Source organism: Saimiri boliviensis, chromosome 4 (assembly GCF_048565385.1).
Source record: "Saimiri boliviensis isolate mSaiBol1 chromosome 4, mSaiBol1.pri, whole genome shotgun sequence".
NCBI lineage: Eukaryota > Metazoa > Chordata > Mammalia > Primates > Cebidae > Saimiri > Saimiri boliviensis.
The window spans coordinates 63,175,650-63,200,069 of NC_133452.1; the positions used below are offsets into that span (position 1 = coordinate 63,175,650).

The 24,420-nt window shown below is 36.4% G+C and overlaps 1 protein-coding gene, 1 long non-coding RNA gene and 1 other non-coding gene across 8 annotated transcripts in view; 2 read left to right on the plus strand and 1 right to left on the minus strand.

The window, feature by feature from the left end:
- The window catches only part of ATG5 (autophagy related 5), a 123,133-nt gene that overhangs the window by 1,913 nt on the left and 96,800 nt on the right, over positions 1-24,420 (plus strand). For 4 of the 6 annotated variants that reach the window (XM_003935926.4, XM_039467725.2, XM_074397657.1 and 1 more), the window contains exons 2-3: positions 8,105-8,270; positions 16,415-16,542. In XM_003935926.4, coding sequence (XP_003935975.1) covers positions 8,163-8,270; positions 16,415-16,542 — 236 coding nt within the window. In that variant the 5' untranslated portion in view covers positions 8,105-8,162. Of the gene's footprint in view, positions 1-8,104; positions 8,271-9,405; positions 9,465-16,414; positions 16,543-24,420 lie in introns of those variants that run through there. The other 2 variants (XM_010346438.3, XM_010346440.3) reach the window with 2 other exon arrangements.
- Positions 9,476-15,651, plus strand: LOC141584280 (uncharacterized). The gene is made up of 2 exons (XR_012517226.1): positions 9,476-11,685; positions 12,008-15,651. It is a non-coding gene; the product is annotated as an uncharacterized LOC141584280 (long non-coding RNA).
- Positions 20,908-21,016, minus strand: LOC120363442 (U6 spliceosomal RNA). Its single transcript, XR_005578993.1, has one exon. It is a non-coding gene; the product is annotated as a U6 spliceosomal RNA (small nuclear RNA).

Genomic DNA, 24,420 nt, shown 5'->3' on the forward strand with positions numbered 1-24,420 from the left:
TGATAAAGGGTGCCACTTGGAAAGAGCTACCACAGAATCCCAGAGACAGGAGTGTACTAGCTAGTTTGGCTGGAAAAGGATGAACAGGAGGGAAAGAAGTAGTGGATACTTAGGTGGAAATGGGGCCAAGTCATTTGGGGCCGTGTAGGAATTTATAAGAACTTTAGTTTGTACTTAGAATGAGTTGGATTTTGAATAAGGAGTAATTTTGGTCTAACTTGTGTTTTAAAAGATCTGATTGCTGTGTTGTCTGTATGCAGCAGATGCAGAAATAGTGAGAGCTGTTAGTAGGCCATTGCATTTATCCAGGTTAAGGGTCAAGGTGACTTGAATCAGGGTAGTAATAGTGGAGGTAGTGCGAAATGAACAGATTCTAGACATTTTAAAGCAAGTAGGTGGAAGAAGGGTCAAGGATGATTCCAAGGGTTACGGACTGAGCAACTAAAGAATAGAACTTGGCCAGGCATGGTGGCTCATGCTTGTAATACCAACTTTGGGAGAATCACTAGCCTGGGCAACATAACGAGACCCTGTCTCTACAAAAAAAATTAAAAATTAGCTGGCTGTAGTTCTAGCTATGTGGGAGGCTGAGATGGGAGGGGAAGATCACTTGACCTTCTTGAGCTTAAGTTTACAGTGACCCATGATCCTGTCACTGTAGTCCATCCTGGGTGACAGTGAAACCCTGTCACTTAAAAAAAAAAAAAAAAAAAAAAGAGGACTTTCCGACTTTGTGAAATAGAAAAGACCACAGAGTGATAGTGATAGGAGAGAGGAGGATCTGAAATGGTTTTTGGTTTTGTATATGTTAAATTTCTAAATGGAAATGTCATATGTGTATGTAAAGCCAGCCAGTTCAAAAGAGAAGTCTGGACGGAAGATAAAAATGTGGGAGCGTAAACGTATAAGTGGTATTTAAAATCATGTGAGAGATCTCCAAAGGAGTGGTTCAAGGACTGAGTCCTGTAGCATTTCAACTTTTAGAGTTTGGAGAGATTTACAAAATTTCCTGCCTCCCAGGGTGGGGCTATTTGGTAAAATTCCTGTTGAGAATCACTGATTCACGGTAACAGGATAGAAGGAAATAGAAAGCAAGGCCATTAGCTGAGAGAGAGAGAGAGAGAGAGAGAGGAGGAGGAGGAGGAAGAAGAAGTGAACATTTGAGGGAGGAGAAAGTATGGCACAGTGATCTGGGAAAGTGGGAGAATAAATGGGCTAGGGAAAAGTAAGAACTCTAGGCAGTACTAAGGGCCTGGTTTTGAGGTTAGTGTTTATGAATTTAAAGGAAGATCAGCCAGCATAGATTATTATTTTTTGATGTTTACACGCTTAGTCTAGTAAGTATTTGATATTTCTAGGTAGTTGGGGGTTTTGTCAATGAAAATTACTTCAGGTGGTAGGTTAGTCTTTCTTGGTGTGTAGAGTGGAAGAAACTGTTAGTTGTGCATTATATTGTTACCACACCATTCCATTTACTGAATGACTGATTGATTAACAGATGTCGTTGGTTTGGGCACCTACTCTGTCCCAGGCTCTGAACTAGATGCAGAAAATAGAATAGTCAAGTATAGCCCTGCCTTCAAGAAACTTACTTCTAGTAGATTGCATCACGGGTTGGAATTTCTTTATTTCCAAGATATTTCCTTGAAATTGGATGGATGGTGATGATGGTGTAGTATATGTAGGAGATGGAAAATCTTTCTAAAATAACAAAATATGCTGAATTTAAAGCACGACTGTACTAATTTGGAAGGGAGTTTAGGGAGAAAATTTCTTAAGTAGCTAGATTAATATATGTATATATTTTCCCCATTAACAAAAATTTCAAAGCCTGCTGTGTGCTCACTGTAATATTATTGGTGATAAGAAAGTACATATGACTCAATTTCACTGGCAAAGAACTCCCAGTTCAATATGGGGAGGCGCAGGAGACAGATAAGATAAACAGATAACTGCATTGCATGGTAGTGCCTGCTATTATGGAAGTAATAAGAGCTAGGTGAGGTAGCTCACGCCTGTAATCCTAGCACTTTGGGAGGCCAAGGCAGGCGCTAGGCAGACGGATCACAAGGTCAGGGGATAGAGACCATTCTGGCCAACATGATGAAACCCCATCTCTACTAAAAATGCAAAAATTAGCCAGGCGTGGTGGCGCGTGCTTGTAGTCCAGCTACTTGGGAGGCTGAGGCAGGAGAATCGCTTGAGCCTGAGAGGCGGAGTTTGCTGTGCGCTGAGATTGTGCCACTGCACTCCAGCCGGGTGATGGAGCAAGACTCTGTCTCAAAAAAAAAATAGTAGTAGTAATTAGACTGGAGGCTGCTTAGGGGAAAGCTTCCCAAGGAGCTGATATTAAGCTGACTCTTAAGAGTTGACCCAGAGAGGATAAAAGAGTTGGCCAAAAGAAGGAAAGAGTGTTAAAGCAGAGGAGCCATGGAAATATGAGGAAACTGTGTACTGAAAGATACATTGTTTATTGAGTGGTTACCAAATGTGCTAAACACATAACAGCCCTGTGAAAATTACAGTTACCTTCATTTTACAAATACGAGATTCAAAGAGGATGGTTTTGTTGTCCAAGACACACTAATAGGTGGAAATCAGGGTTGAAACCCATGTCAGTCTGATTTCAAAGCCCCTTAACTACCTTACTGTATTTTGCATGCTGTCAACTTCTAAATCTTCTCTGCCCTTGTTCTTTATCCCTCAATCATTTTTCACCAACTTCTCTTTCTTCCTTGGAAAGACTCATCTATTTTTTACCAGTCCACAACTACCTCTCTAGGTCAGACACTCATTACTTTTTGCCTTAGTTGCTGAAATTTCTTCCTGGCTAGCCTCTCTGACTCAAGGCTCTCCTTTTGTGTGCTGCTACCAGGTAGTTGTTTTTATTTTATCATTCTAAAACCTGTAGGCACTGTAGGACTGGTGGATGAAATTGAGATTGCCCCCAGTCTTCTGTTTGGTATGCTTCATGGTCTAGTCTCATTTTACATTTACAGATTTGACATTAGAGGAATAATAATTGCTTGCATTTCTTAGCACTTACCATGTGTCCATTATTGTATCAAATACTTTATGGATTTTTTTTTTTCCCGGAACAACCTTGTGACTTGGGTAATATTAATTCCATTTCACAAGTAAGGAAATTGAGGCTTAGTGAAGTAAAGTGACTTGCCTGAAGGTCACATATAATGTTATAACATGTTACAGTATCAGCTCTTTCATTATTTATTAATATTACTCTCAACTCAAAATTTCCTTAAAAGTTGGCATATGTTGCGCCTGCCTACTTAATACCTTTATTGATGCTATTTTGGTCTATTAGAATATTTGTCACGTTTTTGCCTGTCCATATTCTACCCGTTCTTCAAGTTCCACATCTTTTAAAATTCTTTGAACACTATTGGATATATTAGTATCTCCAATACCCCTTTCCCCCCTGCCCCATGAAAGCTCTCATAAAGTAACGTTTAATTATACCATGGACATATGGATGTTTTGGAGTTGGAAGGGATGCTGGCAATCAGTATAGTATGAGGGAAAGAGTATCAGATTAGAAATCTGAGTTAGGATGTGGCTTCTAATTTTGGTTGTGCCATTTATTAGCCACAAGATTTTAGAAAAAAATCATCTGACATCTTCATCTCGAATTTATAATTTGTAAAATGGGAACATACAGGCTTGTATCAAGTGTGAGGTAATGTAAAATGTATAGTGTTTCTAGAGCTACTTGATATTTAAAGTAGTATATAATCTGTTTTCTAATTTTTATTATCCAGTCTCATCTGCTTACCTCATTTTTCAGGATTCTGTTTGGTTCTGTAATTTTATATTCATACATTGTCTTTCCAACAAATTCAAATTCAGTAAGTGTTTTTTGAGCACCAGTGAATTCCAGATACCATTCCAAGTATTAGAGGTGAAAAGATGAATGAGATACGGTTCTTTTCCCTAAGGGAATCTGTTACAGTCTACTGGAGGAGATGTGCAAATAAATACCATTGATATAAACTTATAAGGATAGAGGAAAAGTAGAGGTGCCGAAAGAAAACAAGGCGGGCTCTGCCTGAGTTATGTGTAGAAGAAAGGTTATTTTGAGCTGGGTTCTAAAGGATGTTTCAGTTGGAAGACATGGTGGAGAAGGCTGCTTTAGGTTAAGGGGACCACCAGCATGGGCAAAGGCACAGAAAGGACAGTAAGTGTATGGTATGTTTAGTAGATTTGGAGATTATATCTTGTTATTGACTGAGGTTTTTTTGTTTTTGTTTTTGTTTTTTTTTTTTGGTTGGAGACGGAGTCTCACTCTGTTGCTAGGCAGGAGTACAGTGGAACAATCTTAGCTGACTGCAACCTCCTCCTCCTGGGTTCAAGCAATTCTCCTGCCTCAGCCTCCCGAGTAGCCTGTACTACAGGCTCGTGCCACCACACCCAGATAATTTTTGCATTTTTAGTAGAGATGGGGTTTCACTGTGTTGGCCAGGGTGGTCTCGATCTTTTGACCTCGTGATCCACCCGCCTCAGCTTCCCAAAGTACTAGGATTACAGGTGTGAGTCACTGTGCCTGGCTGTGACTGAGGTTTTTAAAAGTCCATTATTACTTTTCTAGCATCTGTTACACAGCTATGCATTTCAAACAATTAAATATTGGACTCTTAATTGCATATTAGCAGTGTGTACTGCAAAATTTTTAGCTATTTTTTATTACTATTATTCCTATTTATATAATACTTTTGATTATTAGTTTTTAAAGTCTTTAAATTTTAGCTTTAAAAATTTTTTTGAGACATGTTTTTGTTCTGTAAATCATAATGGTAGATAACCTTTGTAGTACATATTATATGATAGACTTTGTTCAAGTTCTTTACTTTTTTTTTTTTTTTTTTTTTTTTGAGACGGAGTTTTGCTCTTGTCACCTAGGCTGGAATGGCGCAATCTCGGCTCATTGCAACCTCCGCCTCTTGGGTTCAAGTGATTCTCCTGCCTCAGCCTCCTGAGTAGCTGGGATTACAGGTGCCCGCCACCACACTCAGCTTCTTTTTGTATTTTTAGTAAAGATGGGGTTTCACCAGGTTGTCCAGGCTGGTCTTGAACTCCAGACCTCAGGTGATCCACACGCTTTGGCCTCCCAAAGTGCTGGGATTACAGGCGTGAGCCACTGTGCCCGGCCATGCTTTACCTGTAGTAATTAATTTAATTCATGTATCCAATGTGGTAAGTGCTGTTTTCCCATTTTACAGATGAGGAAACAGAAATAGAGAAGTAAAGTGACTTACCTGAGGTCACACTGTAAGTGGTGGAGCTAGTTTTGGATCCAGACAGTTTGGCTCCACATATTACATTTCTAACTCTTGGTCTGTAGTGCCTCTCAAGAGTTCAGTTTTGTTTTATTGCCGCTTTAAAAAAGGATTATTGAAAACTTATATCCTTTAGTTTTATTCATGTATCCCCAATTTTTTTTTTCTATTGCATTAAGGCACTATTTCTGGAAATCCCCAATTTTTTCTTACATATTTTTATAGTTAAGTGTATTAACTGGAAACATGCTTTCTTATATAATTTATTACAGGTAAACATTAATATTTGAAAGATTAACATTTTAAGATCCTATAAATTTGGGTCTGTGTATTTTGAGGTGGTAAGCAGCTTCCTTTGCAGTTTTCAAAAATCTGTTTTGCAGAGTTGGTTTGTTTTGCAAAATTTGTATCAACTCTACCACATTATACCTTTGGCTGCTTTGGCTGAGATAGTTCTTCCCTTGAGGTCTTGCCAAAAAAAAAAAAAAAAAAAAAAAAGGAAATAGAAAACAAACATATAAGAAACAATGGCAAATGTAGAACTTTGGTAAACTTTGCTGGAACATAAAACTTTTAAACCCAAGCCTGTGGTTGAAGTCTTGAGGTGTTCTGCCTTCCCCTAAGTCTATATTTGTATCTCTTTTGGGAATGGACTCAGAAACAGAGCATTGGTCATTCATTTTACTGTTCCTGATGTGGAAAGGAGAAACAGAAGAGAATGTCATGGAAAGAAAGAGCAGGATGGTCAGGGTTCTCATCTGGCAGCCTAGAGGGGAGAGAAGGGAGCCACACTCACATGTATATTTTAGTTTATGATGATCCCTGCCTATTAATAAACATGGCTCAAGTGGTGTCCTGGAATCTCACCAATCAGATTATTATACCTCCTTGAGAGGAGGACAGTGCTTGGCGAGGGAGGAAGAACAATTAATTGTCTTAGATTATATTTTCTATCTGTTTCTTCTGATAAGAAAAATAATATCAATAGTGACAATATAGTGTCTTCAACTTTAAGTTTGTAATTAAAGTTTCTTAAAGATTTTTAGTAAAGGAGCTCTTCGTCTCAAATTGTTTTTCTCTTCATTGTCAAAAGGTGAATCTCAGTTGCAGCTGTGGATTAACTGGATGTATCATGGCTGCAGAAACAACTGCATACCACCTTTATATCAGATTCGATTTTAGATTTACTTATTTGTCATAACCTAGATTTCATTATTTTTTGCCACTAGTAAATTTACTTTAAAAAGAGCAAGCTATTAATGTAATCAGGAAGTAGTGAGGTCTTTCCTATTTTCAGTGAATTAATTTTGTGTCATTTGTAAACTTGGAAATTTTTTGCTCTATGCAGAAACTCAATGGTTGTTTGAATTTGAAGCCTCTCAATGTGCCATGATATGAAGTTTACATGTATATATATCATTTGCTTAAAATAGTTGTTTTTATGGATATAGTTTAATAAAAGTTAAAACACTGGAGTATGCTGGAAAAGAGCACTGGACGCAGTTTAAGAAACGGCGTTCTTGTTGCCTAGTACTTTTATGTTGGACGTATTTTTTCCAGCACTTGCAGTTTACTTACCTGTAGATGACATTGCATCCAGTTGACCTTCAACTTTTTCTTTCTTTGACTAATTAATTTATGACAGTCTTAATGTACTTGGCATTGGTCAGTGGAAGAGAAAAAAAAGGGAAACAAGCTACTTCAATAATTCAGTGTTAATCATATTTGGCTAAACTCAAGATTTAGAATGTTTTCACAGGATACATTGTGATAAATTATGAATTAGCTGCCTATCAAAGATAAATATTATTTGGATAAGTATACTGAATCTTAGTATCCAGGTGCCATGTATTGAGTTACTCTCAGCTTATTATTATCAACAGTATTTACCTCAGCATTTACTTATGTCGTGCATTGTGTGGTGTTATTCAGTTGTAAAGTATTAGCACTGGAAGGCAGTTGGATATTACAGAGGTCAAAAGCTATGTCCTTATGCCATACCTAGAATATCGTTTTGCAAATCTAGTGCTGTATTTGTGACATAGGGAATATTCTGAGAGATCCAAATGGGAGCATTTACTCTTTCATTGTGGCCAGAAGACTGTGAGCTTGGTTTGCAGAGTAGTAATTTGAATAGGTGCGAGAGGAGCATACTAGGTAGGGGAATAATAGTATAAAGAGAAAGGTGTTTAAAAGGCCATTTTTGGTAGAAGGTTTACAAAAAGAAGTATAATAATTAAAATAGAAGTATTGGTGGGATTAAATTGTGGTCAGGATGAAATTTAGAATGGGGAATGCGTTTATAGAAAGATTTTTTCCTAAGGTGAAAGGAATATTTTCTAAGATGGGAGAGTATTTTTGCAGGAAGAGAGGAAGAACTATCTGGAATAGGAAAAGGTGAATATATTGGATGGGGCAGGGGTAATTTTGAGAATGATCCTTTGGAGTTGGACTATCAGGATTCATACGGTATGGGTGAAGCCTCTGTTTAGATAAGCAGTAGACTCTTCTGGGCTTGGAAAAATGATGCAAGTATAGTTTCATTTTGACTGTGGTTCATTACTTGAATATGCAACGAACATTACTTGCATATGTAATTTTGAATTAGTATTCTGATTCCTTTAAATAATAACTCTGTATTTAGAATTTCTAGTACTGTTTTTTTTGCATTCTAAAGATTGGCGATCACACTTTTTTTTTTTTGAAGTGGATAATCTTCATAGCATTCATTTTTTAAATAATCTTTTGTTTTCTAGCAAATTCATTCATCCTTGCAAGGATCTGACTAATGCTCTTCATTTTATTTTCAGTTTGGCTTTTGTTGAAAAAAGAATTTAGCCTGTATGTACGGCTTTAACCACTGGAAGAATGACAGATGACAAAGATGTGCTTCGAGATGTGTGGTTTGGACGAATTCCAACTTGCTTCACGCTTTATCAGGATGAAATAACTGAAAGGGAAGCAGAACCATACTATGTAAGTATATTGATTATGGCAAATGGGAAATTTAACTTTGTCCACTTTTGTTAAAAAAAGCTCTAAGAACTTGGAGGCTGTTATGTAACATTTTATATACAGCTAATTCATGCTTATTTTGGAAAAACAACACAGATAAGCATAAAGAAGGGAGTAATCACCTCTAATGCTGCCACTCAGAGGACAAAACCATTGTCAACATGTTGGCATGATGCCTTCTGGACTTTGTTTTCTTACATGTATGTGCATATGTTAATGGAATCATCAGCTATGGTGCCTTCTTGACTTTGTTTTTCTTATGCATATATTCATATATAATATATAATAATGGAATCATCAGATATGTGCTTTTTTAATAGGAAGAGATTTTGAAAATAATAGATTCAGATTGCATTCATTTATAGTTAGGAGATTCCAAGCAACTGTTTAACAAAGTGTTTTTATAGCTTAGTGAACATATAAACATGCGCACATACACACATTCATATGTTGACTGAACTGTTGTATGTTATATGTGAGCTAATATGTAAAACATTTAATATATATTATAAATTACTTCACATAGACTTGCAGATGTGAGTTAATCTGTTCTACAAACAGTTTCAAATATCTTCTGATTTTCATGTGCTATTTTCCTCTTTTCTAACAATGTATAATCTCAGTTTACACATCTGTCAGAGATGACATCCGACCTGCTTCCTGAATAGCCTGTAACAGGCACAGATATTCACAATTGTCATTACTGTTTTTTCTTTTTGTGTCTCAGGTATGCATGCTAGTGTTTACCTGGAGAGGGTGTGGAAAAGTGGAAATGTATTTGTGATGAGGAAATGCTTCTGTTTCATTTTAATAAAGTTTGCCCTTTGCTTTCCCCCTCCTTTCTCTGAGAGGCAGTGCTGCTCCTCAGCCTGCTCCAGCTACAGGAAGTCAGATTACTGGAGGAAGCTGCTTATTAAGGAGCCCATTCACTCACTTTTTGGGTATAGGACTGTTTTTTGTTTTTGTTTTTGTTTTCCTCTGTGCATCCTCAGCATCTGACACAGGCTGTTCAAGTGGTACTACTCAGTGCATGAACGTTTCACCGGGCTCATGTTGGGATGTTGTTTGGAATTATCTTTCTGGCTTTTCTTACTAGAAATGATAGTTTTAGAGAAGTTTGGCCATCTCGTTACTGGTACTGAAGCTTATATACATGTGAGTATTCTTAACTTTGGAAATATTAACTGTTTTCTGTCTAGAAAAATATCAACAGTTAAAAACAAAGTATGGGGCCGGGCGCAGTGGCTCATGCCTATAATCCCAGCACTTTGGGAGGCCAAGGCGGGTGGATCACGAGGTCAAGAGGTCGAGACGATCCTGGTCAACATGGTGAAACCCCATCTCTACTAAAAATACGAAAATTAGCTGGGCATGGTGGCGCGCACCTGTAGTCCTAGCTAGGAGAATTGCTTGAACTCAGGAGGCGGAGGTTGTGGTGAGCCGAGATGGCGCCATTATACTCCAGCCTGGGTAACAAGAGTGAAACTCCATCTCAAAAACAAACAAAAACAAAAAACAAAAAACAAAACAAAGTATGGTTTTAGTTTTATTTTTAGAAGAATTTCATTTGTTAGCAATATTTTTTCTGTTCTTGTTCTGTGATATAGCTTAGGATACCATTTTTTTCCCAAAGAAGTTTTTGCTGTTTTAATTACAACTTTTAATCTTCGTTGGCTTTGTAATAGTATCTAAACCAGAGTATATTCGGCCAAATTGATGACAACTGAAAAATAATTTAAGTCTGTTTACTTTTATTTATTTATTTATTTTGAGGCAGAGTCTCGCCTCTCTGTTGCCTAGGCTAGAGGACAGTGGCACCATTTTGGCTCACTGCAACCTCCCAGCCTGGGTTCAAATGATTTTCATGCCTCCGCTTCCCAAGTAGCTGGGATTACAAGTGTGCACCATCACACCCGGTTTATTTTTATATTTTTACTAGAGAGAGAGTTTTGCCTTGTTAGCCAGGCTGGTCTTGAACGCCTGATCTGGCCTCGGCCTCCCAAAGCACGGGATTCCAGGCGTGAGCTACTACACCTGGCTTGTTTCCTTTTAAATCAGACTCTGGTGTTTGACATATGCCCTAAAGTTAAATAAATTTCAGGTAAAGAATACAATATATTTTTTTATAGATCTGTTTAAATATGAAAAGACTGTTGTGAGCACTAGTGTGTAAGTTTTCAGGTGTTTCTAATCAAATTGAAAATGGCAGGAATGTTGAGGGTAACTGTAGGAGAAAGAGGATTGTTTTGTTTTATAAGTAATTGCTTTTTTCTTGAATTCTTTATAGTTCTTCACCCAGAGAAACCTCTTATACATGATTTGTGTTTTTGAAGACTGTTGGGTGATAGGCATATAATAAATATAAAACAAAAAAAACTAGAATTTAAAATCATATGGCATGATCCAAATTTTGGTATTTAAATATGTGCATGCATAAGTGTAAGTTAATACATACTTACCAAATGTTAGCAATGATTAGTCTTAGAATTACAGGTAAGCATTTTAGCACCAGTATAGCTGTAGTTCAGATATGTCCCTTGTTGTCAATTAAGCTTGAACATATTTTTAATATTAATATTACATATATTCCTGTTTTTTTCTGCATTTTGATTTGTTTCCTCTCTGCATAATTTTTCCGCCTGTATCTTGTATGTATATCACTGAGCATTATATTTTGTTTTGCAGGGAATATTGGGAAGGAAATTTGTAGAAACTAGATAACTTTTCAGTTGGTATTCTTTCTGTTATGTTCATTTAAACTGTTGCTTTTCATTTATATTATCCAGTATAAAAGCACATATACTCATTTGCATTGCTATTTTTTGTGACTTGTGTCTAGAAGAAATCATGATTAGACCCAGGGTCATCAATTTCATGGACCCTTAACATTAGTCAGTGATCCTTTTATGTATGTTAGTCAGATGTCTGCTCTTTTCCACTATGACTATTTTTCTGAGCCCTGACCTCTTACTTCACTCTTAACAAGTGACTTCACTTCCTCCTTTGTGAAGAAAATAGAAACAATGTGATAGATGTGATAGGACCTCCCTCAACTTTCTGCCACCAAATCTGCAAAACCTATCTGCATTCATACACATTTTCTTCTCTTTCCCTTCTGCTATAATGGAAGAAGTATTCTTCTTTCTCGGCAAGGCCCAGCCCTCCATCTACCTTCTGCCTTCTCAGGAAGCTGGTGGTATCTGATCTTCTCCCACCTCCACCTCTGCCTTCTCTGTTTTACTTTCAACTTCTTATCTGCTGTCTCCTTCACGGTTTTTGATGTTGTCATAAATCCTTCCTATCCTGAAACAATAACCCTCTCTTGACCCCATCTCTCAGCTTTGGCTTTTCCTCCATGGCTAGACTTTTTAAAAAGGTTATTTATAGGCCGGGCGCGGTGGCTCAAGCCTGTAATCCCAGCACTTTGGGAGGCCGAGGCGGGTGGATCACAAGGTCGAGAGATCGAGACCAACCTGGTCAACATGGTGAAACCCCGTCTCTACTAAAAATACAAAAAATTAGCTGGGCATGGTGGCGCGTGCCTATAATCCCAGCTACTCAGGAGGCTGAGGCAGGAGAATTGCCTGAACCCAGGAGGCGGAGGTTGCGGTGAGCCGAGATCGTGCCATTGCACTCCAGCCTGGGTAACAGGAGCGAAACTCCGTCTCAAAAAAAAAAAAAAAAAAAAAAAAAAAAAGGTTATTTATAGTCATTGTCTACCTTCTACTTCCTACCAGTTAGTTCTCTGTAATCACATTTTCATACTATTCCAAGAAAACTATTCTTGCCAAAGTCACTAATAACTTTTTAGCCAAGCTTGGCGTCTGTTTTTGAATTTTCATTTGTCTGATCTCAGCAGTGTTTGATGTTGTTTGCTATTTTCTCCATTTTGTGGCATTGTCCTGCTTAGCCCTGCAGTGCCCAGTATTCTTGGTTTTTGCTTTTGCCTCTATGGTTTGTGTGTGTGTGTGTGTGTCTTTCTTCTTTGCTTATTCCTTACTATTGGTATTTCTTGGGGCCCTGTTTTCTTGTTTCACTTCACTTTTTACCCCCTGGAATTCTTCTCTGTTTTTATGTCTTTGTCGAGCATTTTAAACTTGACAATTGCCAGTATTTTTGTCCTGAACTCCAGAGCTATATATTTGTCTGCTGGAGATCCTCACTTAGATGTCTTACAGAAACTCAAACTGTGTGTTTGAAACTGGACTCACCAGCTTTCCCTGCAAGAAAATCTGGTCATCTGCCATTATTCCCTTGCTATTTTGGCAAGAAGAATTACTCTTACTAGAAACCTGGGACTCATCGTTTGGTGCTTCTTTCTGTCATATCCCAGATATTTAGTCAGTAACTTTCTCCAGCTGGTTTTCTCAGACTTAACTGATCCCTTTCATCCCCCACTGCTACAGCCTAGATAAGACTACTGTTTAAATTCTGATCAGGCCAGGCACAATGGCTTATGCCTGTAATCCCAGCACTTTGGGAGGCCAGTGCGGGTGGATCACCTGAGGTCAGGCGTTTGAGACCAGCCTGGCCAACGTGGTGAAACCCCGTCTCTACTAAAAATACAAAAATTCGTTGGGCATGGAGGTAGACAACTGTAATCGCAACTACTCAGGAGGCTGAGGCAGGAGAATTGCTTGAACCTGGGAGGTGGAGATTGCAGTGAGCCAAGATCGTGCCATTGAACTCCAGCCTGGGCAACAAGAGTGAAACTTTGTTTCAAAAATAAAATGAATTAAATTTTATGGTAGTAACCAATTTCCTGCTTTTGGTTTTCCCTTCTTTTCATTTTCTGGTCTGCAGTTGGAGTGATCTTTTCAAAACACATATCAGATCTTATCTCTTGCTTGCTTAAAACCTTTGTGGCTTTTCATCATTTTTAGGATCTTTAATGTAGTTTACAAGGTTCTGTATAATCTGGCCCTGGGCTTCCTCAGCACTATTCTGTCTTAATTCTCTACCTTCCTATCATATTCAGCTTCTTAGACTTCACTCAAATGTGCCCATCTTTGTTTCTCTGTATTCACCTCATACCTTTTGTCTCACAGCCTCCCTAGCTTGAAAAAGGCAGAGGCATCTCCCACACCTACACACACCCAGACCTCCACACCCACCCATGTTATTTCCCTTTTATTTGTCTTTTGACAAAGGGAAAGGCCTTAAGATATACTTCCTGTCAAGGCCTCTTCTGACACTAGATAAGGTTAAATTCCTTTGCTACTCATTCTTGTTGTTTCCTCCTTGGATTAATCACATTTGTAATTTTGCTTTTTGTATCTTTTTGCTGTCTAACCTGTATGCTGTATAAGGGGAAGGGCTCTTCTGTCTCACTCAGTGCTGTATCCTCATTGCCTAGTATGATGCTTTATACTTTGGAGTGGAACAGAATTCTAGTATGTTTTACTTCCATTTTTGTCCTAGATAAGTCTCTAATTTTAAAATTGAAAAATGTTGGACAGAATAGTACTTGGCATGAAGAAATAAAATTATGGGCACCGTTTTTGGAAACATAAGTATTCCATATAATTGCATTAAATATGTATTCTTAAAGGCTGTATAGATAAAATGAATCACTTGTATGATAGTCATGGAATACTTTTTGCTAGGGCTGAATGAGGAATTAGAGTGTTACAGTTTCCATTGTAGCTGACAGTATTTCCAAATGGGGTTGATCCTATTCAAAGTAAAAGAACTAAAAGAACATTGAAGACACGTGTTAAATGAAATAAACGAGACACAAAAGGACAAATATTATATGGTTCCACTTAAATAAGGTATCTGGAATAGTCAAATTCATAGAGATACAAAGTAGCATGGTGGTTACTGGGAGCTGGGGAAGCAAGAAATGGGGAGTTACTGTTTAATAAGTAGAATTTCCATTTGGGATGATGAAAAAGTTCTGGAGATGGATAGCGAATGTACTTAGTATTACTAAACTGTACACTTAAAAATGGTTTAAATGGTAAATTTTATGCTACGCATATTTTACCACATTAAAACAAAAGAAAACCCAATGAGATACACCTAAGAAAAACAATGAGTAGTATATATAGTCTGCAGGTAAAACGCAGGATGATGTCTTTTAATTTTTACCTATTTAAGTATTTCCTAGCTAAATTAAAACGCAGGATGATGTCTTTTAATTTTTACCTGTTGAAGTATTTCCTAGCTAAATTGTATCTGTATGCACTGTAGAATAGTCATTCTTAAATTTTAGAGTGATTTCTTAGTGTTACTATGGGTATATTAGTTAGCAATTACTCCCACAAGCCAAACGGAACTGAAGATTGCTGCTGCATTTCATTGTGGATTCTGCCTTTAAAATGAGTATTCTTTTAAGATTATCATTGTTGGCTCTGCCCCACTTAACCTTTGGCATCTCTGACTCATTCAGCAAATATTTATTGTGTGTGTGTCCTTTAAAGCAGGCACTATTTTGGGCAGTGGAAATGTAGCATTGAAAACAGACAAAAATTCCTGTCTTAATGGAGATTATATTCTAATGTTCTTTTTTCCTTATTGTGAAAAAGATTTTATTTCATAAAAATCATTTGGGAGTATTTAGTAACTTTGAGTGAAGCCGAGGCATGTAGTACAACATTCTCTAAAATCAGGAACTGATATATCCATACCCGTTAGCTGTGGTGTTTCTTCCCTCTTACTATCTCCATAGGTTAATATTTCCTACGGAATAGATTACTATGTAATGGCCAATAATCATTTTTAAAGTTCAGGATTTACTAATTTAGACCTTATTAGCCTAACAGATTATGCTTACGTGTTTTTTGAAAACAGCTAGTTTACCATGCTGTTTTGCTTTTTTTTTAAAGAGACTTTAATGTCACATCTATATTTGTCATTTCTGAACGAATACACTGAATCTTTTCTCTGCCATTTAAGAATAGCATATAATATTGGCAAGTTATTAAAAAGTAAAACAGGGGCTATAATACTTCCTGTGGAGGAAAAAACTGATTTTTCTTATATTAAATAGTAAGAATTTCTTTTTCTTTTTTCACTAATCACAGTTATTTCCTTACAAAAGTAGAACTTACGTTCTGTTGAATGCATATTACTACTCAACAGCTTGTTCCTAGTATTTAGTACCTTGTATTCCATGCTGAGCATGCCAGCTATCTCCCTCCCATACCCCTGTACCCTGTAGCCCGTAGGGTCAATGTCATACTCTCCTACCTGATTGGTACCTCTTATCTTGGACTTCCATGATTAGATATAAATTCCTTCAACCAGAATATCTTTTTTTTTTTTTTTTTGTATATATTTGCCAGCTTAGTAGTTCTACTTGTTTTGTTGGTCAAAACATATCACCTTGAATAAACAGCGTGAAAGATGGTGCCATTATAAAAGCAGCCAAAAGAGTAACACAGCAGTTTTATCAGCAAAAGAAGTCAGACACTTAGGAAAGCAAGAAATGGCTAGAGTGTCTACTGTGGAAGAGAAAAACCATAAATTTTTACCATCCTCCTTCTTTTATCTACTTATCTGTTCTTTGTATGAATCATAATTGATTTTCCAAAACACTCTCCTATTTTATTTTTTGGGTACCTTTTCTGGGGAAAAAACACTGACTAGGTTCTTCATACTGTTTATATTGAGGCTTTATCTAGCCCAGCATTCTCTCCTAGCCTTCAAAACATGATGGACTTGTTGAGAAGATTTGATTGATAAGTCAAGGTATACTTTAGTACTCCAGTTGATGATCTTCTCAGAACAGTTTAATTGACTCAGATGGATCATTTTAATTTTTAAGTTAAATTTGATAGAACTAATAAGTATCCTAAATAGTATGACATCTAATTACATTTTTATTTAGTGTTATAGAAAGATTATAGATAGGTTTGTGTTGATGATTCTGGGCATTTATGTGGTAAGCTTTGCTTGCTTAAAGGAATGGCCCCATAAGAAATACTAAAACATCTTAACCTTTAACATTTGATCTTCTATAAAAAGCAGTTGACTTTGTGTGGGATATTCAAAATGATGCAAAGAACACGGCTGTTTTTCCTTAAAATTCAAAAACCTACTTAGTATTTAAAAAAATAATAACTAGTAAATAAATGCGGTTTTACAAATTTTCATTTCAGTTGCTTTTGCCAAGAGTAAGTTATTTGACGTTGGTAACTGACAAAGTGAAAAAGCACTTTCAGAAGGTTATGAGACAAGAAGACATTAGTGAGATATGGTTTGAATATGAAGGCACACCACTGAAATGGTGAGTGAATTTTTCTGCATTATTAAGCATAAAGTATATACTAGCTTTAAAAAGGTATAGTGCCCTGAAACAATTGTAAAAAAGTTCTACGAGGATAGAAGTCCTTAGTCTAGCTCATACAATTTGTGAAGTTTAGACCATTATTAGAATATGTTATTGAAAATATTTCTGCCTTCTGTTTTGATGCTTGGATGACTGGACAGATTCATATATTTTTAGCAGTAGATTTTTATATGGTACAATAAGAATATATTTGGTTATGGGTTATTTTCAGATATATTTAAAACTCCCTTATGAAAAGTCATCTCTGTGACACTAATCAATTTTATTTCTGTCACCAAAATATTTATAACATCTTTATATACACGATTACCTTAAGTGGCATTGTTCAAACTGATTGCCATATTTAGTTGACCACTTTGCTAGAAGCACATCTTAACTAGGCTTGGTTTAGAGTATTTAAAATATATTGATTTTGTGAAAAATAAATTTGACATTTTGCATTTTTAAGAAGGGTATTGAACTGATGAGAACAGATACTCTACTAATCTTAGCACTTTGGGAGGCTGAGGTGGGCAGATCATCTGAGGGTTGGGAGTTTGAGACCAGCCTGATCAACATGGAGAAACCCCATTTCTACTAAAAATACAAAATTAGTTGGGCATGGTGGTGCATGCCTGTAATCCCAGCGACTCAGGAGGCTGAGGCAGGAGAATGGCTTGAACCCAGGAGGCGGAGGTTGTGGTGAGCCGAGATCACACCATTGCACTCCAGCATGGGTAACAAGAGTGCAATTCTGTCTCAAAAAGGGGGAAAAAGAAAAAGAAAAAAAAAAAGGTATTGAAATAAAATACTAAACCTAAACCTGGGTTTATCCATGTACAAATGATGTTTTTTTTTGTACTTCCTCTGTTATTGGGAGTTTTGTTCATTGTGCTTCCAAAAATATTTAATGAAACTGTGGAAATTACAGAGAGAAAAATGTTAAAAAAAGATAGTTCAAGGTATGCTGGTTGTTAGTGTTGAAATGCTGCCGTTTGGATACAGTTGAATGAAAAAGATACAGGCTAAGACAGATTTAAATGGACTTGTTCTCTGAATTCCTGGAATATTAAAATGAAGAGTTTTTGAAAGAGCTTTAGGACAGATGAAAGGAATCTAGTTAGATGTTTAAAAATGCAGCTGATATGAATCAAAGGACTGTTTATTAGCAAAGAAAGGAATTTTGGAACTCACCTTGTGCTGATAAGATCCCAAGAATGAGTAGATTTTTTTGTAATGGCTTTACAAACAGACAAGTTTGTATTTTGGGTTCCGTCTCTAATCCTTTGAGGTGATTCTGGGTAGTTATGACACAGTTGTCTTATTATAGCATTCTTTTTTAAATCAAAACAATACTGAGCTTTATGATCATATATCAGACTCCTCTGACTTTTCTTAAGTAGATCTAGACCTCAGGCGGTGTAGATAAGGCAGTGTTTTCTATTTCTCAGGAGAATTTGAGGTTTTGGAATGGGAAGGTGGCTAGAAGGAACTGTAAAGAAGCAATGATTATTAAATTGAAGAGTGACAGGACGGAGGGGGAAAGAGTGTGGGAGAGTGGCAATGGGATATATGTATGTACTTGACATTTCTATCTGTAGTTATGTAAATTGTATTGCATTATATACATTACAGATTATCTTAAGATTTTGTGGGGCTAGCAGGGCTTCTCAGTTTTATTGTAAAGCAGGATTTCTCAGCAGGGTCACTATTGACATTTTGAATTTGAATTTGAATTTGATAAATCTTTGTTGTGGTGGGCTACCCTATGCATTATAGGATATTTAGCAGGAGCTCTGGCCTCTTCCTACTAGTGCCAGTAGCACTTCCTCCAGTCTGGATTATCAAAAATGTTGCCAGATGTCCCTAGATGGAGGCAGAACCACCCCCAGTTGAGGAACTCTGGAAAATTGTGAAACCTCATTTTAGCTTGTAAAGTAAGTGATTGCTAAGTCATCACCTTTTAGTTGCTGTTTTATTCTGTCCCTTATGGTGGTTATTCTTGTATTCAATATGGTTTATATTTTATAGGTTTATGAGTGAATAATGTTTGGACCCATTTCTTCCTGTCACTGCTGAACAGTGATTTTGACTTAAATATTAATAGACCATATTCTTACTTTATCAGTATTTATCCCTTTGGAAAGTCTTTTATTAAAGAGTGGAGTTCTTTGCCCTTTTAGAGAGCTTATGTGAAAGTAATTATATTCAGGTGTCTTCATTGTAGTTTTGGGGGTGTTAACTTTTTTTTTTTTTAATTTTTATTGCATTTTAGGTTTTGGGGTACATGTGAAAAACATGCAAGATTGTTGCATAGGTACACACGTGGCAGTGTGATTTGCCGCCTTCTTCCCCATCACCTATATCTGGCGTTTCCCCCCATGCTATCTCTCCCCAACTCCCCACCCCTCGCTGTCCCTCCCCTATTTCCCCCCAACAGACCCCAGTGTGTAGTGCTCCCCTTGCTGTATCCATGTGTTCTCATTGTTCAATGGAGGTGTTAACTTTTTATGTATTATATGACTTCCACAGTTATGTCATTCTGTAAGCTCATTATAGCAAATGACTTTTGATACATCTTTTTCTTTAATGTTTTTAAGTATTCCATATATATGAGGCATGAATAACTTCCAGAGTCATAAATATAATCCAGGGCCTCTGGGCTTAGTCTTGATCTTTTCTTTCTTTGCTACCAATAATCGCAGTTTTCTCTTATGTTAAAACATCTATCTTCCTGGAAATAGGCTATCAATGTAAGACTGTCCGGCATTTAAGCAGTGGGCTTCCTAAGATAGGATAATTCTGTGAATTTCTATCAGTGTAGGAGAGCAGCTACCACTGAAGTGTTGGAAGGCTTGGACTTTTGAGACCATACAAGTGTCTCGAGGATAGAGAAGCATTTATTTGAGTTGGATAATAACGTCCTTCCTATATTTATTCTTTGGAGTTTTAAAGAAGTTTAGATAGGAAAGGAAATTAGTTGTCAGTTAAGATAATTCATAAGTGAGGGAAGAAAGAACAGAAATTGATGTTTCTTCTCTCTTTAAAACCTTGTCCCTGGTTCTGTCCCCTAATTCAATTATTTAAGTTCATCTTTTCATACAAGGTGACAGTTCTCAGTGAAAAGAAAAAAAAAAACTGAAGTCCTAGACAAATCATGATTTTCATCATACTCAGATAATAAAAATATGACTTTATCTTCCTGTTGGTAGGACATAGATGAAGAATATTGGGGCTTTTTTTTTTTTTTAACAAATTTTTGGTTTTAAAGATTTTTTTTTTTTTAGAAATAGTATGTATATAAAATTAGTTATAGATAGTAGCAGAATGGAGTATTCTTAAATCAAGTTGTATTTTTTCTTTGCTGCTAATTCTTTCTTACTGTTCTTTATTTTTCTTACTTGGCTAACAGACTCTGTGTGAGAAGGAAAAAATAATCCCAAGCATATAATTAATGTGAAATTAAAAAAAATAACTAATATGGAATAAAATTATTTTTTGGGGGGGGTGTGGGGGGAGATGGAGTTTCGCTCTTGTTGCCCAGGCCGGAGTACAATGGCATGATCTCAGCTCACTCCAACCTCCGCCTCCCAGGTTCAAGCAATTCTCCTGTCTCAGCCTCCTGAGTGGCTGGGATTACAGGCTCTTGCCACCATGCCCAGCTAGTTTTTGTATTTTTAGTAAAGACGGGGTTTCACCATGTTGACCACGCGGGTCTTGAACTTCTGAACTTAGGTGATTCATCTCCCTCAGCCCCCTAAAATGCTGGGATTAAAGGCGGGAGCCACCACACCTGGCCAATTCTTTATTGGAGTACAGTTTGATGAGTTTTTAAACAATTGTATAGAGTTATGTAGCTACTAACACAGTCAAGATAATAAGATACTTAATTTTACAAAATTCCCTGGTATTCCTTTATAGTCAATTACCTCTTTTTCCCCCCCAGTTCACAGCAATTACTGATCTAATTTCCATCTCAGTTGTTTTACTTTTCTCAGAATGCCATATACATGAATTCATGCAATATATAGCCTTTTATGTCTGTTACCTTGAGTAATGTTTTTGAGGCTCATCCATGTTGCATGTATCAGTGGTTTCTTCCTTTTTATTGTCAAATAGTACCCCACTGTGTGGTTGTACCACAAATTGTTTATTCATTAACTGATGTACATTGGATTATTTCCATCCTAGGGCTATTTTGAGAAAAGCTGCTGAAAACATTCATCTAGTGGTCTTTCTTTGCCAGACCACATGTATTGTAAAAGAGAAAATTTTAATTTTGTTTTCTGAATCGTTCATATATTTTTTATTTTTATAATTAAAAAAAATTTACTATGGAATGCATCACGAATTTGCATATTGCCCTTATGCAGGGGCCATGCTAATCTCTGTTTTGTTCTAATTTTAGTACATGTGCTGCCAAAGCGAGCATGAATGTTTATTGTTAGTGTGTAGAAATGTGATTGATTTTTGTGTTCTGCAACCTTGCTGAATTCACACACTGGTTCTAGGAGTTTTTTTGGTAGATTTTTTGGGATTTTCTTCATAAACAGTCTTGTCATCTGCAAATAGAAATTATTTTCATTTTTTCAACCTGTAGGCCTTTTATTTCTTCTCTTCTTTTTTTCCTTATTGGGGTGGCTACAACTTCTAGTGCTGTGCTGGATAAGAGTGGTGAGGGTAGACATCTTGTGGTGTTCTTAGTTTTATGGGGAATATATTAGTCTTTCACAATTATCATGAATAGATACTGGATTTTGTCAGATGCTTTTTCTGTGCTAATTAAATGATTGTATCACTTTTCTTCCTTAGCTTGTTGCTATAATATGTCATTTGTGGATTTTCGATGTTGGACCAACCTTGTATATCTTTAATGAATCCGTTTGGTAATGGAATGTAGTTAGTTTTATACATTGTTGAATTCAGTTTGCCAAATACTATTTTGTTGAGGAGTTTTGTGTCTTGCATTCATGAAAGAGATTGTAGTTTTCTATTTTTCTGTTGTCTGATTTAGTATTAGGGTTATACTGGCTTTATAAACCGAGTTGAGAAGTGTTCTGTTCTGATACATTTTCTGGAAAAGATTGTGTAAAAGTACTGTTAATTCTTTAAATATTTGATAGAAGTCTCCAGTGAAACCACTTGGGTCTGGAGTTTCTATTTGGGGAGCATTTTAATTACAAATTCAATTTCTTTGATATATATAGATCTACTCACCTTGTCTATTTCATCTTCATTGAGTGTTGGTAGTTTATGGGTTTTAGAGAGCTAGTCCATTTCTTCTAAGTTGTTGAATTTATGAACATAGAGTTGTTTATAGCATTTCCTTACCTGTGAATGACTGTAGGATCTATAGTGTTGTCTTCATGTTTGTCAGCTTCGTTAGAGGTTTACCAATTTTATTTATTTTTTTGAAGTGCCAGTGTTATGTTTCCTGGATTTTTCTCTGCTTTAAAAATTTTCCAGTTTTGTTGGTTTCTGTGTTTTTTGTTTTTTGTTTTGTTTTTAATAATTATATTCTTTCTGCTTGCTTTGGTTTTATTTTGTTCTTTTTTTTTTTTTTTGTAGTTTCTTGAAGAGAAACTTAGGTTATTTTTTTGAGCTCTTACCTTAAAAAATTTTTTTTTAATTATAGTGAAATACATAGAACAAAATTTACTATCTTAACCATGGTAGTGTTATTTACATTCACAATGCTGTACAACCATTTAGCGTTATAAATGTCTATTTCAGCCATGCTTTAGTGCAGTCCATAAGTTTTTATATGTTCTGTTTTTGTTTTCATTCAGGTCTATGTATTTTTAAAATTTTCTTTTGAAGCTTTCTTTTGGAACCTTAGATTTTTTTTTTTTTTTTTTTTTAACAAATAGGTTCAATTTCCACATTTAGTGGTTTTTCTGTAATCTCTTAATTATTGATTTCTAGTTTGATTCTATTGTAAAAAAAATAGCACACTGTAATTTTAGATCTTTTATATTTCTTGATATTCCTCTCCATTCTTGATTCCTTCATCATCCAGCCTCTAAATCTGATTCTGCCTTCTAAATATGCCTTAAACTCCCTGCTTTGTCTTTTGGGATTCAGGCCCATCTGATTTCTCACATGGATTGTTTTTGTAGCCTCTTAATTTGTCTCCCTGCTTTTAATACTATTACTTCTAGTTTATCTTCCCCAGTGCCATAATTTTTCTTTCTGAAATGCAGACCTGACATTGTTATTCTCCTCAGGAACCCTTTTCTGACTTATCATCTGCAGTGTAAAGCCAAACACTATAGCATGATGTGTGTTTAAGGTTGTCCATGATCCCACTTCTTTCCAGGTGTACTAAACTACTTGTTTCAATGAATCTTGGATAATGTTTTGGGTTTCTGTTCCTTTGCTCATCTTTGATAAATGATTTTTGCTCTTTATGGCATCTTTTTTTTGTCATAATTAATTATTCATTCATATATTCCCTCCTTTAACTCATACTTCTAACTTCTAGCTTAAGTATGACCTTTTTTATGGTTCTTTTTAGCCCAAAGTGATCATTTCTACCTTTGTGCCATCTCTACACTGTGTGTGTGCTAAGTATATACTTGTCATGTTATAACCGTATATTGTAACATAATGGTTATTAAGAATGCTGACTCTGGAACCAGAAACCACGTTTGAAATCCCAGCTTCATCACTTACTAGTGGTAAAACTTTGGGCAGGTTGTTTGATCATTTTGTTTGTTTGTTTGTTTGTTTGTTTTTTGAAACAGAGTCTCACACTGTCACCGAGGCTGGAGTGCAGTGGTGTCATCTTGGCTCACTGCACTCCCAGGTTCAAGTGATTCTCTTGCCTCTGCCTCCCAAGTAGCTGGGATTACAGGTGCCCACCACCACGCCCAGCCAATTTTTTGTATTTTTAGTAGAGACAGGGTTTCACCATGTTGGTGGGGCTTGTCTCGAACTCTTGAACTCAGGTGATCCACCTGCCTTGGCATCCAAAGGGCTGGTTTTACAGGTGTGAGCCTCTGTGCCTGGCTGACCTTTTTTAAAACCTGTTTTCTTACCTGTAAAATGGCGATAATAACAGTACCTTGTACTTCCCATAAGGTTGTTTTAAGAATTCAGTGAGTTAAAATGGGTTAAGTATCCCTTATCCAAAATGCCTGGGACCAGAGTGTTTCAGATTTCATGTTTTTTCAGATGTTGGAATGTTTGTATTATATGCTTACAGTATCCCAAATCTGAAAGTTTGAAATGTTGAAATGCTTCAATAAGCAGTTTCTTTGAGCATCATGTCAGTGTTAGAAAAGTTCAGATTTTGGATCATTTGGGTTTGGGTTTTTGGATTTGGGTTGCTCAGCATGTCTACACATAAAGTTCTTGGAGTAGTGCCTAGCACAAAGTAAGTGCTCAGTAGGCCGTAGCTCTAATTGTCAATATCATAGTCTGTCTCCCCTTCATATTTATTATTACTGTAAGTGCTTAAACATCTATGTGGGATGTTTGAGCAGGAGCTTTGTACCTTAACCAGTAGCACATAGGAGGGGTAAGTAAATGTTTGTTCTGTGAATGAATGAATGAACGAATCCAAATTTACCCCTTGCTTTTATTTAGAAAACTGAGACTCAAATATGTGAAATAATTTGCTCAAGTAAGTTAGGACTCACATTTTGAGAGTCTGTTCAGGGCTTTTTTCACCACACCTGCTAAGATTTTGTTTTAAAATTTCTCTCCTATCTTGTATGTTCTGATTGCATATGTCAATTTATCGAAATTAGAATAAAAATTAAGAAAAGTAGTATACTTATAATGAATACCCAATAGAATTGTTGTTATTGATTTGTAGAGAGCTTACAAGGA